At 43.7% G+C, this 15,793-nt stretch overlaps 1 protein-coding gene across 1 annotated transcript in view; it reads right to left on the bottom strand.

Annotated features, from left to right (window-relative positions):
- Positions 1 to 458: 458 nt before the first annotated feature.
- KSR1 (kinase suppressor of ras 1) overlaps positions 459 to 15,793 on the bottom strand; it is a 510,276-nt gene continuing 494,941 nt past the window's right edge. The window contains exon 21 of the mRNA XM_085649554.1: positions 459 to 673. Coding sequence (XP_085505680.1) covers positions 595 to 673 — 79 coding nt within the window. The 3' untranslated portion in view covers positions 459 to 594. The remainder of the gene's footprint in view (positions 674 to 15,793) is intronic.

The following is a 15,793-nucleotide window of genomic DNA, read 5'->3' as shown; positions in this document are numbered from 1 at the left end:
ACTGCAATCTGCAATATCTTGCTTTCATAGTTATTAATTAGATAATTTACAGAGGTTCCAAAGACATCCAGTAACTCATTCCATCATCCAACTGGGGTACCAACCATTGTGCTGAAGAGCGAAGATGCGATCTCAAACGATATTCTCAGCATTCAACAGTATACACGACATGCCATGAGCTGTTGCTCGGCAATTAAGTAGAGGTGCTACTTGTGTATCTTAACATGTGCTGTGATCAGGGTGAACACAACTTCCAACCATTCAGCATCATTAATCCGGAGTTAAGAACCTCGAATGACACTCATTATCAGAGCTTATGCCACGTGGAAATGCCATTCACATATATTATTTTCTCCTGGTAAGAAATAAGCTTCACATCAATGAACTCATCAATAATTTGATATGTAAACATTATTAAAATACACGGGTGGTGTCTGAGCATGCAGCCAAAACTTCAAAACCAATAACGGGCTTAGTGGACTGTTCAAATCAGCGGCAGTGGGCACTCCTGGACATTCTGCAACATCTTGCTCGGTTTCAGATTTATTCAGGTAAAGGAAGTTATAACGTACTATTAGGGCGTCACAGGTGAGGCTATATCTTTGCATTACTTTGCTCCAGAGGTCCCATGCCAATCCTTTCAAAACGTGGGATAATTTTGTTACTGCTAATGCTGAAAAGAGGAAAAACAAAGCAAAATTATAAATCTTCCAGGTGCCACATGGAGGTGGATAGAGTTAAACAAACATGGCACTTTTAATAGTCATCGCTTAGCACAATGTTAGACTGTCCAACCACGAGCGCATTTAACAGAACGGATGTGCTTTTTCAATGGTGAAGCAGGCATCTGAATTCCAATCCAGGATTTGGAATTTCAAGTAGCAATCTTACTAATGTAGGAATTCCATTCGAAGATTCGGAATTGTACCAATCCAGAGTTTGAACTTTCATTCTAGAATCTGGAATTCTCTTCCACGGAGAGCAAAAATGCACCACAAGTATAAGTCTTGTGTAACATCTACGCAGTTCCCTTAACCCGTCTTGCTTTCCTTAATTGCCTCCCTACTTTACAATAGCCACCATTTTTTAATGTATATTTATATTTGCGCATCAACATATAAGAAGTCTTTCATATTTACACTGCTTAGAATGGTATTTCTAAAACAACAATCCGAGTTTAATGTGCTAGGAAATCTTATCTGCTGTATGGTAACCAACAGAGATGAACACTTCATATTACCATAAGCCATTTAGATAGTTCAGCTGGTTAAGGCTCGCACTCAATAAAGCTTGGTCAGACCGAAGGGCCACAATTTACACCACAAGAAATACTGGATAATTTGTGTTCATTTGGTCGTAGATCCATACAACAAGAATAACTCTTCTTATGTTAAATATAGGGGAGACTAAAACGTATGGTTCAGCAAGTTAACAGTGAAGTGGAAAATCAATATTAAAACACACTCGCATTATCATAAATGTTTTGCTGAAAAGCATTCTGCACCCAAAAGCAAAGGAGTAATTATACATGCCGAAAATTAATAAATAATAATAGGTCCCAACCCTTTACATTTTTGGACTCTGTACTTTAGATCAGATATAACTAGTATGGTTACGAGTAGAAAAATGATCACCCCACCAACAAGAATATGCCACATTGAGGGCCGACATGTCCTCCCCGTGGCACACGAGGCACCCCTCTGCTGTATTCCATTCTTCAGTACTAATCCAACAAAGACTGTCCATTTGTTTCCATTACCTGCTCTGCACTGGCTTGCCTATCCGTTTTGTTTCTATAGTGGTACAGTGGCACATAGGCTGTTCATTAGTTCCAATTCCATTGGTAGTCACAAACTCAACTTTAAGCTTTTCGTTTTGTCCCTGCTCAAGTGCTTGGTTACCTTTCCAACGTTGATAATATGAATATGATTTTCCCAGCTCTTCTCAGCTGCATGAGGCTATTGATGAACTACCAATATTAGTTCTTCTCAACTAGGCTCCAACGTAAACATTGTCAAAGTACCTGCACTTTTCAGTCGCATTCTAATAGCAATGTTGTTCCAGTACCAGAACTTCCCAGCCGGACTCGGCTAATGATAATATGTTAGAATCTGCATTTCTCAGTGCGATTGACAGCACGAGAACTACAGCTGCATTGCACAAGTGATAATTTGTGGGTAGTACGGCATTACCAAACCGCAAGATCTGCACTCGTTTTTTAGCCCCAGTTTCAAGTGCAGAATAATATTTTGATTTTGCCACTGCTCACAAAAGCACTTTTGGGAGGGCAGTGAAGATTCAACTACTCTTTGATCCATCTCATTCACCTTCTCCGAGCACGACACTGACTTGTGTTTACACTTTTGTTCACATCGCCCCTCTGTGCTCTTACTCAACTAGTGAATGCCAGGTGAGCCACAAGACGTGGGTGGGATACGGTAAGGAGATCAGCCGTGGTTTATAAATATACCTTTTACATTTCAAAACATATAGGCATTTTGAAATGTTCATGACAACAAAAATAATTGCCCCTTTATTCAAATATTAATGGTGCTGAGTACTTCGCAACCGAACTGATATACGCCAGAGGATACGAATTATTCGGTAAAATAGCCTACAGATTCTTAATAGTCATCCTCCTCCTTATGGGATTCAAATTCTCCTAAGAGACGAAATACAGCTACCAGACCAGAAAGAAACCTACCAACAAGCTTGAAGTGTTCTGAGATCATTGCTTCGGAAGGCACTGGAGCTACTGATATCACTGCACTGGAGACTGCTGAACAAGAGGTGTGTTAGCAAGAGTGAAACAGGCCACCGCACACACAGGTCACTCGTGGATTTCTCAAGATGCCACCGGAGGCAGAAAATGGTTTCTCGTGACTGCATCACTAGGCCAGAGGTGTGACTCATTAATTTACAAATTCGTTGTTTGAAACTTGGAAATCCACCCCTTTGGGACACTGAATGTTGGCAAGTAAGGAATAGTTTACTCTTAATTTTAATGAATTACATAAACTAGAATTTAACTGGTATAGGAGCCTTTCTTTCCAACCTAGCAAGTATATTCAAATTTTAATGTTCCTTAAAATGATATCGTGAGCAACATAAATATGAAATGCCAAACCTGTATTTAAAAATACATTACATCCTTTTCCAGATAAGAATTGGTCATACCAAACCGTTATCCTGCTCTTACGAGGACCTCTAGAATTATGGTAAAGCAGAGACAATTACCGAGTACTGAATGCCTCTCATTGTCCAGGGATTTTGATGACCCAGAGCCCGATTCACATATCTGCACACTGATGCTGAACTTGGATGCCTAAATGGCTTCTCCCAAAGGTTTATATTAATATTTTGTATTTTAAGAATTTACACTCTGAAAGGGGTTTATTCTGATGTGATATGGTTTAATGTTGCCTATGAGAAAATCTGGAATAGCAGTAGGCAATGTGTCTTGGACTGTGGGGACACTTGGGAAAGAAGCCGAACACACACACTAGTGAGTGTGTAGGTGCTGGTAAATATGTTTAAACATATTACCACAATGGAAATGGTTGGGGATTTCCTCCTGTCAAGTGCAGAAATAAACATGTATGAAGGGTAGAAGTGGGAAAGAAGGAATGCGTTACTTAACTGTAACTGCAGTTATCCAGTATTGGTATCTTTCATAGATTCACATGCCTGAATCATTCCCAGTCGTCGGGATGGGAGTCCCCGGTACATAAATAAAGTAATGTCTCATTAGACATATAGAGTAATAGGCCAAGGGCCTCGCCTTAGTAACATATCCATGTCCTTTTGTAAAAAAGGACAAAACTTTGGAGTAGAGCCAATCAGCTATCACCACCCTCTAGAACCTTCCTGGAAGGAGCTCTAGTCCCTCAGATTTTCATAAGCACAGTGCTAAGTAGTTGTATCACTGAGAGACCCAAGAGAGTCCTTCAAGGGGAGGTGGGTGGGTTGCATGTGAATCTATGAAAGATACCAATACTGGATAACTGCAGTTACAGGTAAGTAACACATTCCTTATCCAGTATTACGGTATCTTTCATAGATTCACATGCCTGAATCAGAGTAGTAAGCAATGATAAGCACATTTCGAATGGTACAGTATATATAAATTCACCAGATCACAACATATCAACGTGAAAATAGAAAGTACCAAAAAGCAATGAAATAGCATAGTAAGAAACACAATAGAGAAATGTGCGTATAGGAGAAAGGATGGTGGGATGAAAGGAAGGGCTCACCTCTAATGAAATAGGTGACGGAGCACCGCTTGTCCCACTGCAGCGTCTTCCATGAGTTCTGTATCCAGGCAGTAATGCTTGGTAAATGTATGCGGCGTCTTCCATGTTGCCGCTCTGCAAATGTCTGTAATCGGCACACCTGCAAAAAGTGCCATTGAAGTAGAAATTGCCCTTGTGATATGGGCTCGAACTTTGGAATGCAGGGGCTGCCCCGCTTGCTGGTGACAAAAAGTAATAGCTGCGGAGATCCAGCGAGAGATACTTTGTTTAGAGTGTGGGAGACCTTTCATAGGTCGACTGTAAGCCACAAAGAGTTGGTTGGATTTGCGGAATGTCTTTGTCTTGTCAATGTAGAATTTTAGGCAGCGTTTAAGATCCAGAGAATGCAGGGTCCTTTCTGCCACTGTTTGAGGATTTGGAAAAAAGGATCGTAACACTATAGGCTCATTGAGATGGAAGTTTGACGGGACCTTAGGTATAAATTTCAGATTTGTGTGTAGTATAACCCTGTCGTGTTTTTCATTTGAAGGAAAGGGTCTTGAATTGAGAAAGCAAGAAGTTCACTCACTCGCCTTGCCGAGGTAAGGGCTAGAAGGAGCGCTGTTTTCCAGGAGAGATACTTAAGATCAGCTCTGAGTATCGGCTCAAAAGGGTGTTTCATAAGCTGAGCCAGAACTGTGTTGAGTAGCCATGAAGGAGGTAAAGTCCTTACAGGAGGGAATGTCCTAAATAGGCCTTTAAGAAATTGTTTAATCAACCTATTAGACCACAGAGAAGGGCCTGCAAAGGATCTCCTGAAACGGGATATTGCTGCCAGATGGACTTTAATGGAGACATGAGCCAGACCAGAGTTCGCCAGATGGAGATGGTAAGGCAGTATTTGCTCTGGAGAGGATGAAAGATGGTGTATTTTATTTGATTTGCACCAGATACAGAACCTCTTCCATTTTAAGGAATATGTTTTGTTAGTACTGTCTGCTCGAGCCCGAGCCAGAACTGCTCTACAGTCCGGAGGTATGTCTAGACCCTGGAACTCTCTGAACTCAGGAGCCAAGCTGATAATCTGAGATGCTGGATCCGGATGCTGGACTTGTTGGTTGTTCATTGTGAGAAGAGAGGGAAACCGTTTCAACTGGATCGGCGGTTCCAGGGAGAGACGGTGAAGCTCCATGAACCAGTGTTGGAGTGGCCAAGCTGGAGCTATCAGGATGAGCGTGCAAGGTTCCGCTTTCAATTTTCTGAGAACCCTGGGAATCAGGGGAATTGGTGAAAAAGTGTATGCAAAGACATTGCACCATGCGATCGAAAATGCATTCCCTAGAGATCCCTTCTGGGGATACCAGCTTGCGAAGTGTTGGCATTTGGCGTTCTGCTTGGTAGCAAATAGGTCCAGAAGAGGGGTGCCCCATTGAGAGAATATGCGGTTGAGAGTCCGCTGATTCAATTCCCATTCGTGACATGCTGTCTGTTGTCTGCTTAAAGAGTCGGCCAGAACGTTATGTGTTCCTGGAACGTACTCTGCCCGAAGAGAAATGTTGTGATGGAGCAACCAGTTCCAGATTTTTTGCGACTCGTGAGAGAGTTTTAGGGAGCGAGTCCCTCCCTGCTTGTTTAAATAGTGCATTGTCGTGGTATTGTTGGTTCGCACAAGCACTAGTGAATTTCTGATCCGTGGTAGGAATGCCAGAAGAGCGAGATAAACCGCTCGCAGCTCCAGGAGATTTATGTGGAGTCTTCTTTCGGAAAGGGACCATTTCCCGTTGATCTAGAGTTCTTGGAGGAAAGATCCCCAACCTTCCAGGGACACATCCGTTGTGATGGTATGTGGAGAAGCAGGAAGCAAGAAAGGCAAGCCTTGAGAAAGGTTCTGAGGGCAAATCCACCACCGTAGAGACTTGATCATCTGAGGGGTCACTCAGATGACATCGTCGAATGATCCCGTACATTGGACCCATTGAGCTGATAGCACCTCTTGAAGAGTGCGCATGTGAAGGCGACAGTGTGGAACTAGTAGAATGCAGGAAGACATCATCCAGAGCAGAGATTTGAAAAGGCGCACTGTAAGAGACTTTTTGGATCGTATGCGAATCGCCAAGGAAAGAAGCTGGTCTCTTCTTGTGAGGGAAACGCTTTCTTCTGGGTCGTGTCGAGAGTAGCACCCAGGAAAGTTATACGCTGGGAAGGCCAGAGGACGGACTTGTCCTGATTGAGAGTGAGCCCCAAGCGATCGAAAAGTCGTAGACAGGCGTCGGAAGACCTGGACGGGTCTTCTAGAGAGGGTGCTTTGACAAACCAGTCGTCCAGATATGGAAAGACCTGATGGTGGTGGTGTCTGAGATATGCGGCAACCGAAGAAAGGCATTTTTAAAAAATGCGTGGCGCCGATTTGAGTCCGAACGGTAGGAAACGGAATTGGTAAGGTCTGCCCGCTACTGCGAATCTCGGAAATTTCTTGTGATTACGATGGATAGGGAAGTGAAAATAGGCATCCTGAAGGTCTAAAGACACCATGTAGTCGTCCACATTGAGAAGTTGCAGTACTTCCTGGATGGTAACCATACGAAACAACTCCTTTTTTAAGAATTTGTGGAGACTTCTCAAGTCTAAAATTGGTCTCCATTTCTTCTCCTTTTTGCGTACCAGGAAAAAACGGGAGTAGAATCCCTTCCCCCTTTGATGAAGAGGAACTCTTTCTATAGCGCTCTTCTGGAGCATAAGTGAAAGTTCCAGGAGTAGAGCATGTAAATTTTTGTGAAGCACAGTTCGGGGAGGGGTTTGGGGAGGAATTTGAATGAACTCTAGTGAATGTCCGAATTTAACTAATTGCAGAACCCAACGGTACGTTGTTATTTGTTTCCAATTTTGTAGGAAGTGGGAAATTCTTCCTCCAACCTTTGAGGGCGGAGAGGAGATGGAGACCGGCGGTAGTGGAAAGTCATTGTCGCCGAGCAGCGTCTTTCTGTCAACCTCCTTTGCCATGAAAGGAGGACTTAGGGTAGGTTGATTGGTGCTGTTGACGTTGCTGGTATTGTGGCCGATATTGCTGATTGAAAGAATAGGAAGATCAGTGTTGGTAATCACCTCTTGCAGATGTGTGTCCTCTTCCTCTTGAGCCACGAAAAGGTGGGTTCTTGAATTGGAGGGTACCCAAAGCTCTAGCTGTGTGGGTATCCTTTTTTATACCCTGAAGAGCTTCATCAATGTGTGTTCCGTAAAGAAGCTGACCATCATAGGGCATGTCCAAAACTTTTGTTTGCACTTCAGGTCGGAATGAAGTTGCCTTCAACCAACCATGGCGCCGTAGTACAGCTGCGCCAGCCAGTTGGCGAAATCCAGTAGAGGCGATGTCCATCGCACAGTCTATTATCTCGGATGCAGAACGTTTGCCCTGCAGCAAGATCTTTTTTGCTTCTTCCTTGGAGTCATCTGGCAAGGCCACAAGATATGGAGCAATATCTGCCCACATCTGCCTGTTATAATGTCCTAACAGTGCCAAGGAATTGGTTGCATGCACTGTTAATGCGGACATTGACGAGAAACGTTTTCCGATATTATCAAGCCGTCTACCGTCTTTGTCTGGAGAAGCGGCCAGCAGAGCGGAAGGATTTTTCGATTTCCGCTGAGCAGCTTGTGTGATGACGGAGTCTGGTTTGGGATGTCCGGTTAGGCAAACTGGACCATTATCTGGAGCTCTATAGTTTTTATCCAGACGAGGCAATACTGGGGGCACTGAGGAAGGGTTTCGCATTATTTTAACACCCTGATCCCATATAAAATCTAGAATAGGGATCGATCTGACTGATTTTTTAAAAGGCTCTTTAAAATCATAGAGGAAGCAATCCTGCTGGTGTGAAGGCATAGGTATTTGGAAGCGCTGCGCCGCTTTTTCCACTATGTTGTGAAAGCCCCCAATGTCCTCAGGAGGCGAGCCAGCTTGAGCGGGCACGGGGGAAGCTGGATAGGGGAGTACATAATCGTCCCACTCATCATGAGTAGATTGGGAATCTTTTAGTTCCCCTTCCTCATGTGGATCCTCCTCATCATCGTCTGTAGAAAGCGGAGGTGGCGAAGTGACGGGCCCAGACTGCAAATTTAAAGGTGGAGGCTGCGGTCTTGGCGGTGGAAACACAGCTGGAGGCGGAGACGTTGCAGAAGTGGGAAATCTCTGCTTATAGTCCGTAAGGAGGAATTGCAGATCAGAAACTAAAGATGCAGGCAGACAAACTATGGGAGGCGGATGGTATTCTACAGGATAAACTGCCTGATCCTCCTGTACTTGATCCTCATAGTCTGAACTGTCCTGATACTTGACGTTAAGCTGAGATGGGCTTGTCGCCGTCCTAAACATACTGCCATCATCAGAATCTTCTTCCTCCAAAAGGTGTGCTGGAGGCAATGGCCGGAACCTACTAGGGGAAGTCAGAGCCGGCGTCAACATACGCTTTGTGATCTTCAGATATACGTACGTACTTTCTAGATTGGAATCCGTTGTCGTCGACGCGCTCGTCGATGGTGCACCATGGTAGACAGAGTTCCCGTCGACGGAGCCGTCGTCGACGGTGTTGTCGTCGTCGATGGAGGTTTCATCGACGTTGCCGTCGTCGACGGAGTCTTCGTCGACGGTATAGTCTTCGTCGACGGTGTCGTCGTCGACACAGTCGTCGGCGATGGTAGCGTCGATGGTAATTTGGACGTCGACGATGACTTCTTTAACTTAAGCGCCGATGAGACAGACCTACCGGCCGTCGACGATGGAGTCATCGTCGTCGTGGATAATGAAGACGCGACAGAAGTTGAAACAGTCGTCGACGAGGTCACACACAAGGCTGTAGATGGAGATTTCCTCGTCGTTGAGGCCACCGTCGACGGGGTGGAAGAAGGCTTTTGAAGGTGTGAAGAACCTCCTGAGGAGAAACCTTCGCTGAAAGAGCCTTGGGATGTACCTCTGAAGACTTTTTATGCGCCTTCTTTTGAGGTGGCTGCGATGAAGGGCCTGAAGTAGCCCCCCTTGGTCTTTTCTGAGAGGATTGAGAAGAAATGGAAGAGCCCTCACTCTCCTCAGAAGACAGTACTTGTTCTTTGTCTTTAAGCCTCTGCAGCCAAATTAAGAGGCGTCCCTCACGATCTTTGAGGGTTGTTGAAGAAAAGGTATGACATACCTTACAGTCCTTTGAGGAGTGATCCGGATAAAGGCAGTAGAGACAATCCTTGTGTTGGTCATCCACATGAAGTCTCTTTTTTCCGCAGGAAGCACAAGGCCTAAAAAGGCCTTTCTTTGGAGTATCTGCCATGAAGAACTGGAGAACTTCACCCCGAAGATGGAAAATTGAAGCAAGAAGCACTAGAAATCCAAAAATAAGGAAAGCTGGGCAGAGCTCAGAGGAGACTCCCTTAGCACGATGTGCAGTAGAAAATCTGAGGGACTAGAGCTCCTTCCAGGAAGGTTCTAGAGGGTGGTGATAGCTGATTGGGTCTACTCCAAAGTTTGGTCCTTTTTTACAAAAGGAGATGGATATGTTACTAAGGTGAGGCCCTTGGCCTATTACTCTATATGTCTAATGAGCCATTACTTTATTTATGTACCGGGAACTCCCATCCCGACGACGGGGAATGATTCAGGCATGTGCATCTATGAAAGATACCCTAATACTGGATAACAACTCTAAAACTGGAGGGGAAGGAGTTAAAACTAGTCTTCCAGAGGAGAAAACGTTTTTTGGAAGTGCATCCGCACTAGTGCAGCGTATTTACACATGAATCAAGTTACACAAGCTATATGTATGCATGGGAAAAGCTTGGAATTCACAAGTTTCGGAACTTCTCTTGAGAAACTGTGACTGTCACAACTTCTACCCCCGGACTACTCAGGGAATCCTTGGTAAATTCCAAAAGAGAGGTACATTTACTTGAAATGCAGGAGAAAGTTACAGGAATAATATTCCAATAATTTATGAGAAACAAGCCCACATGCCACACCTTAAACCCACAGATGTAAAGGAATTGCTGATGCTCAATTGCAGAACTCGCCTGTATTGCTAATTCAACAGAACCACTTTCAGACTCAAGAGGGTGCATGTTAGTAGATTATACTCTTTGCAAAGAACTCAAATTTGTTCTATAATCCAGGCTTGTGTGTGTAGTTTTTAAAGCGTGTCTCACCAAAACTGTTAAAAATACTACGATCTCAATTTATCAATTTTGCACAAACCCACACTTCCTCTGCCCCATAAAATATTTAAAGCATTTTCTTCTGTGCAGTCAAAGACCTAATGGATGTACACTGTACCTGAAATAGACAAGTTGGAATGCTTAGCATCCCAAAGCGGAGCACACTGAACGGGATATTTTCATATTCCCCTATGAGATCCTTTGAGGGGAAGGTCACCAAAATATTTTGTGGCAGGACATCCCCTGATCAATATTGATGAGCCAGTTCCCAAACATGATGTGGGGATCCATGGCTCAAGAAACTGCAGAGTCCATTGCCATAAACCTGGCCTCAGCATCAACCCTAGAGGACATCAGCAACAGGTGTTATTAACCGGACAACCCTTGCTGCCACAGGCTCATAAACATAGTAAAGCGCATGGTGCTATTGCTTATTTCACTAAGACGCTGGTAGGAATCCTTATTACGTAGAACCAAAAGACAACTTTAAAGAGCGTTATAGTACAGCTGTCTATAACACTTCAGAAATGCATACACAATCTTTGTTAGAGGAATCCACCCTCAGGCAGACAGAAAAAGTACAGAAGCGACTTCTTTCAGACAACTGTTATCGAAGCAACTTTTTGCAAATAGTACAGTTACAAAGTAGCTTCTAGCAAACAGAATGGTTATCAAAGCACATTTTTGCAGACAGAATTGCCCTTGAAGCATCTTCTTGCAGATAGAGGTTTGTTATTGAAGCAACTTCTTGCAGACATAGATTTGTTATTGAAGCAATTTCTTGCAGACGAAGATGTTATTGAAGCAGCTTCTTGCAGACAGAGATTAGTCATCTTGCAAATAGAATTGTTATTGAAAAAGATAGTTCATAGCAAGTGAGAATCAGGCAGAAGAAGGCATTAGCTACATCCAAAAAATTGAACTCTCTTAATTAAAATGACTGTCCAAGAAGCTGATGGCTAGGAGAAGACATACGGAGACAAGCAAAGCAGACCCACTGATTGCACCATTAGCTACAACCTACAAGAGGGGACAAAGACAGCGAAAGTTAATTTATGTTGGTTAAAAGCAAGCATTAGAGATGCATTCAACAGCTAAAACAATTAGTCCAGAGAACCTAGCACAGCAAACTTTAAATGTATTTAAATTAAAAGAACTGCAAATAAACATCTGGAAATACAAGTAAATATTTCAAGTAAAAGTTGCACAATACTATGCAAAATGTCTGTATGCTCGGAGGGTCTCTAAACAGACCTTTGATTGCAGTTTGCACTTATTGAAAAAAGAGCACTACCCATTGTGTTAGTTAAGCATAACTGTAGCTGATCTTACGTTTATATGTCGCTAGAATTTCCCGGCAGTAAACCTTGTGATCGAATTAAAGTGCAGATATAATTATAAGAGCGTATTCATTCTTCTTTCTACATGTCATTTTTGTAGGTGAACACATTATTTTGTTTGCTTGATTAACGTTTATGCAGGAAAACTGTTAAGATGTAAAGTTTTGTCAGACAATAAGGCTAGGTTATTTCCTCCTGCTCACCCAATATGGACGATATGTAGGCGATATAAAAAGAACAGAGGTTTGGCAATGTGCAAGGACACTTTCAGAATATAGACTAATGCACTGTGCGTAGGAACCGTTTTTATCAGCGTAGAGACAAATTGCTTTGGATCTGTTGGAAACACAAACCTTTTAAAAAAGCGTTCAAGTTAGCACAAACCTGTGAGATGTACCAATTTAGAAATGCCTAGCTTCTGGGAAAACAACCAATTACACTAAGCCCAAAATTAGTCAATGACTAGTATTTTATTTTTCCACAGTAATGGCTGGTTGGAGTAAAGGTATAGGCACTGAGGAATTCCAGCCAGAACTGTAAAAAAAAAAATGTAATGCATAACCTGCAGTAGCCATATTTATAGGCCATTACAGAAGCTCCTATTCACATATAGGCAGGGTCAGTATGTTTGCAATTGAAGTGTATTTTTTAAAAGATTGCTGCATGTGTAGAAGCCACACACTTGTGTAGATATAATTGAAGGGGGAAACAACCTTCACAACGCAGTCATTACATCGCACTACCTTTACATAGCAGTCATTACATCGCAACATCCTTTACATCGCATGTCCTTACAACGCAGCAATTACATCGCATGTCATTACAAAACAGCCATTACATCGCATGTCATTACAACGCATGTCATTACAATGCATGTTACTACAACGCAGGCATTACATCGCAAGTCATTACAATGCATACCATTACAACGCATAGTACCCTTACACTATCCAACACTTACCCTACTGTTACACTACCTGGAGTTAGAATAGTAATTTGTACCCCTACACTATCCAACACTTACCCTACTGTTGCACTCACTGGAGTTAAAATAGTAATTATTACCCCTATACTATCCAACACTTACCTTAAATGCGATGTAATGGTATGCATTGTAATGGTATGCGTTGTAAAGGTATAATGCGATGTAATGGAATGCATTGTAAAGGTAGTTTCTGAAAATGTGATGTAATGGCATGCGATGTAAAAGAATGCGTTGTAAAGGATGTTGCGATGAAAAAACTGCGTTGTAAAGGCATGTGTTGTAAATGTATGCGTTGTAGCATCATACATTTAATTGACTGACATTGATTTGACCTTAGTAAATAGGCATGCTTGAAGGGTGCGGATCAAGATTGACAAATATACCAATTGCCGTATAACAAGTGCCTTAGGAAATAATGCGCCTGCGATATAGCAGACATGTTATCATGTTTGTGACAGAGTATTCGATCCTCCAAGCTCTAAATCAGTTCCAAAGTTTTCATACACATGATGTATGTATGCTTTGTTTAAAATCTTACTTTGCTTTTAAAGGTAATTTTGTTCATTTCTGCTCTACTGGGTTAGGTTCTTTGCTGATGACTGTGCCAGGATGTTGGTTTCAAGAGGGCAGTGATACCACATTATCCATTATTCACCTTAACCCTCAGGGATATATAAAAGCAAATGTGTTTGTGCTATTCGTCATCAGCAACATCTTTATAAATTCTAAGCAATGACAGGGGCAGTGTTAACCTTCACAACATGATCCAAAAACAAGTTTTGGTAATGTGGGATCGTAGGTGAATCAAAAGGGTTAACTTTGGTGTTGTCTTCTGTTCAAAATAATATTGAATATGAAGAACATTTTTGATTCTCCGTCTACTTAGGTCTGCTGTAACGAAAAGTTTCTTACCTGTCGGTGTAGTTTTGCAGCTTGAAGATCTTTCTGGATTCACTATGCTGTGCATTATTCCGCGATCTTGTGGTTGGGTCCGGATTCGTAGTCTTTTCTTTCTTTTTTTTTTTTTTTTTGTAGCCCAGGTGGGCGTCGACGTCCACCATTTGGTGCACCTCCCGTGACGTCGTCGTGCTTCCTGCGGAAGTCCCACCTTTGGGGCGCCATCTTCGGGTTCTTTTTTCCCTTTTTTTTTTTTTTTAACCCTAGGCGATTGATTAATCCTTTTGTCCATATTTCTGTACGTTTCCACTTCTTTGATCCTATCCATTTCACCCCCTCTTCCTCCAGCCTCATCTTCCTGGCGGAGGTGGGTGGGTTCGCTAGTGAATCCAGAAAGATCTTCAAGCTGCAAAACTACACCGACAGGTAAGAAACTTTTCGTTTTGCAGCGTGAATCTTTCTGGATTCACTATGCTGTGCATAGATTTTGTAGCGGTTTTCCTATTTTTGTGGTGGCTGGGTGGAAGATGATCGCTGGTCGTTGAAAATGTGTTGTAGCACCTTCTGTCCGACCTATTCATTTGAATGTCCACGCAGTAGTGCTTTGTGAACGTGTGCACAGATGCCCAAGTTGCTGCGAGACAAATGTCTTGGATGGGCGTGTTTGCCAGGAAGGCAACTGTGGCCCCCTTCTTCCTTGTGGAGTGAGCTTGGGGCCCCTCCGTTAGCTCCTGTCCAGCCTGTTTGTGACAGAATTGAATAGTGAGGGCAATCCACCTAGCGATGGTGCCCTTGGTCACTGGTCTACCCATGAAGCTAGTAGCAAAGGACACAAACAGCTGCTTCGACTTCCTGAGTTCCTTGGTTCTTTCAATGTAGTGCATCACCGCTCTTCTGGCATCGAGGGTGTGCAGGGCCTTTTCTGCGTTTGTAGTCGGGTTTTGGAAGAAACTCGGTATCTGGATACTCTGATTCATGTGGAACGCCGACACTACCTTGGGCATGAAGTGTGGGTCCGTCCTCAGGACTACCCTGTCTTTGTGAATTTGAATGTAGGGCTCCTGCAGCGTTAGTGCTTGAAGCTCGCTCACCCTGCGTAGTGAGGTTATGGCCACTAGAAAGGCAGTTTTCATCGTCAACATTTGTAGAGTGGCCTTGTGAATGGGTTCAAACGGCGCCATCATGAGCTCCGTCAGAACCACGTTTAAGTTCCATGCCGGCGGCGGCAACCTTTTCGGGGGTGCCATTCTTTTGGCTCCCTCCATGAATCTCTTCACCACCTGCGAGGTGAAGAAGCTTCCACCCTTCTCACCTCTGGTGTAGGCAACGATCGCTGCTAGGTGTACCCTTAGGGAGCTCGAGCAGAGGTTACTCTTTAGAAGGTGTGTGAGGTACCTCAGCACAGTTGAGTCTCTTGTCATTCTGTTTTGCAGGCCCTTTTTCCTGCACCACACCGTGAATCTCTTCCACTTTGCGCTGTAGCACTTTCTTGTAGCACTCGCATAGTGCTCTGAGGTAACCTTAGGTGTGCGAACTCTAGGTCTTCAGGAGCCATGCTGCTAGGTTGAGTGTCTCTGGCTCTGGGTGCAGGACCTCCCCGTTTTGCATTGAGAGCAGGTCTTTTCTCCTCTCGAACCTGTACGGATTGCCTTGCGCCATTTCTTGAATCTGTGAGAACCAGGTCTGCCTCGCCCACTGTGGAGCCACCAGGATCAGAGTCATGTTGCTGGTTCTGCACTTGTCGAGCACTCTGTGCAACAGGGGTATCGGTGGAAAGGCGTAGGCAAATGTCCTCCACCAGCTTATCCATAGGGCATTCCCCTTGGATTGCTGATCTGGTTGCCTGGATGCGAAGCTTTGGCATTTTGCATTGTGGCGTGTTGCAAATAGGTCTATTGTGGGAGTCCCCCATCTCTGGAAGATTTTCTCCGTTTCCTGGCCATTGAGCTCCCACTCGTGTGATGCTGAGGTCTGTCTGCTCAGCCAGTCTGCCTCCACATTGTCCTTCCCTGGTAGGTGAATTGCCAGTAGATCTATTTTGAGAGGTATGGCCCATCTCCAAATCTCCTGAGCTAGGGATGAGAGGGGAAACGACTGTGTCCCCCCTTGTTTGTTGATGTAGAACATCGCCGTGGTGTTGTCTGTCT

This window comes from Triturus cristatus, chromosome 3_2 (genome assembly GCF_964204655.1).
Source record: "Triturus cristatus chromosome 3_2, aTriCri1.1, whole genome shotgun sequence".
Classification (NCBI taxonomy): domain Eukaryota; kingdom Metazoa; phylum Chordata; class Amphibia; order Caudata; family Salamandridae; genus Triturus; species Triturus cristatus.
This window is presented reverse-complemented; position numbering and strand designations above follow the sequence as displayed.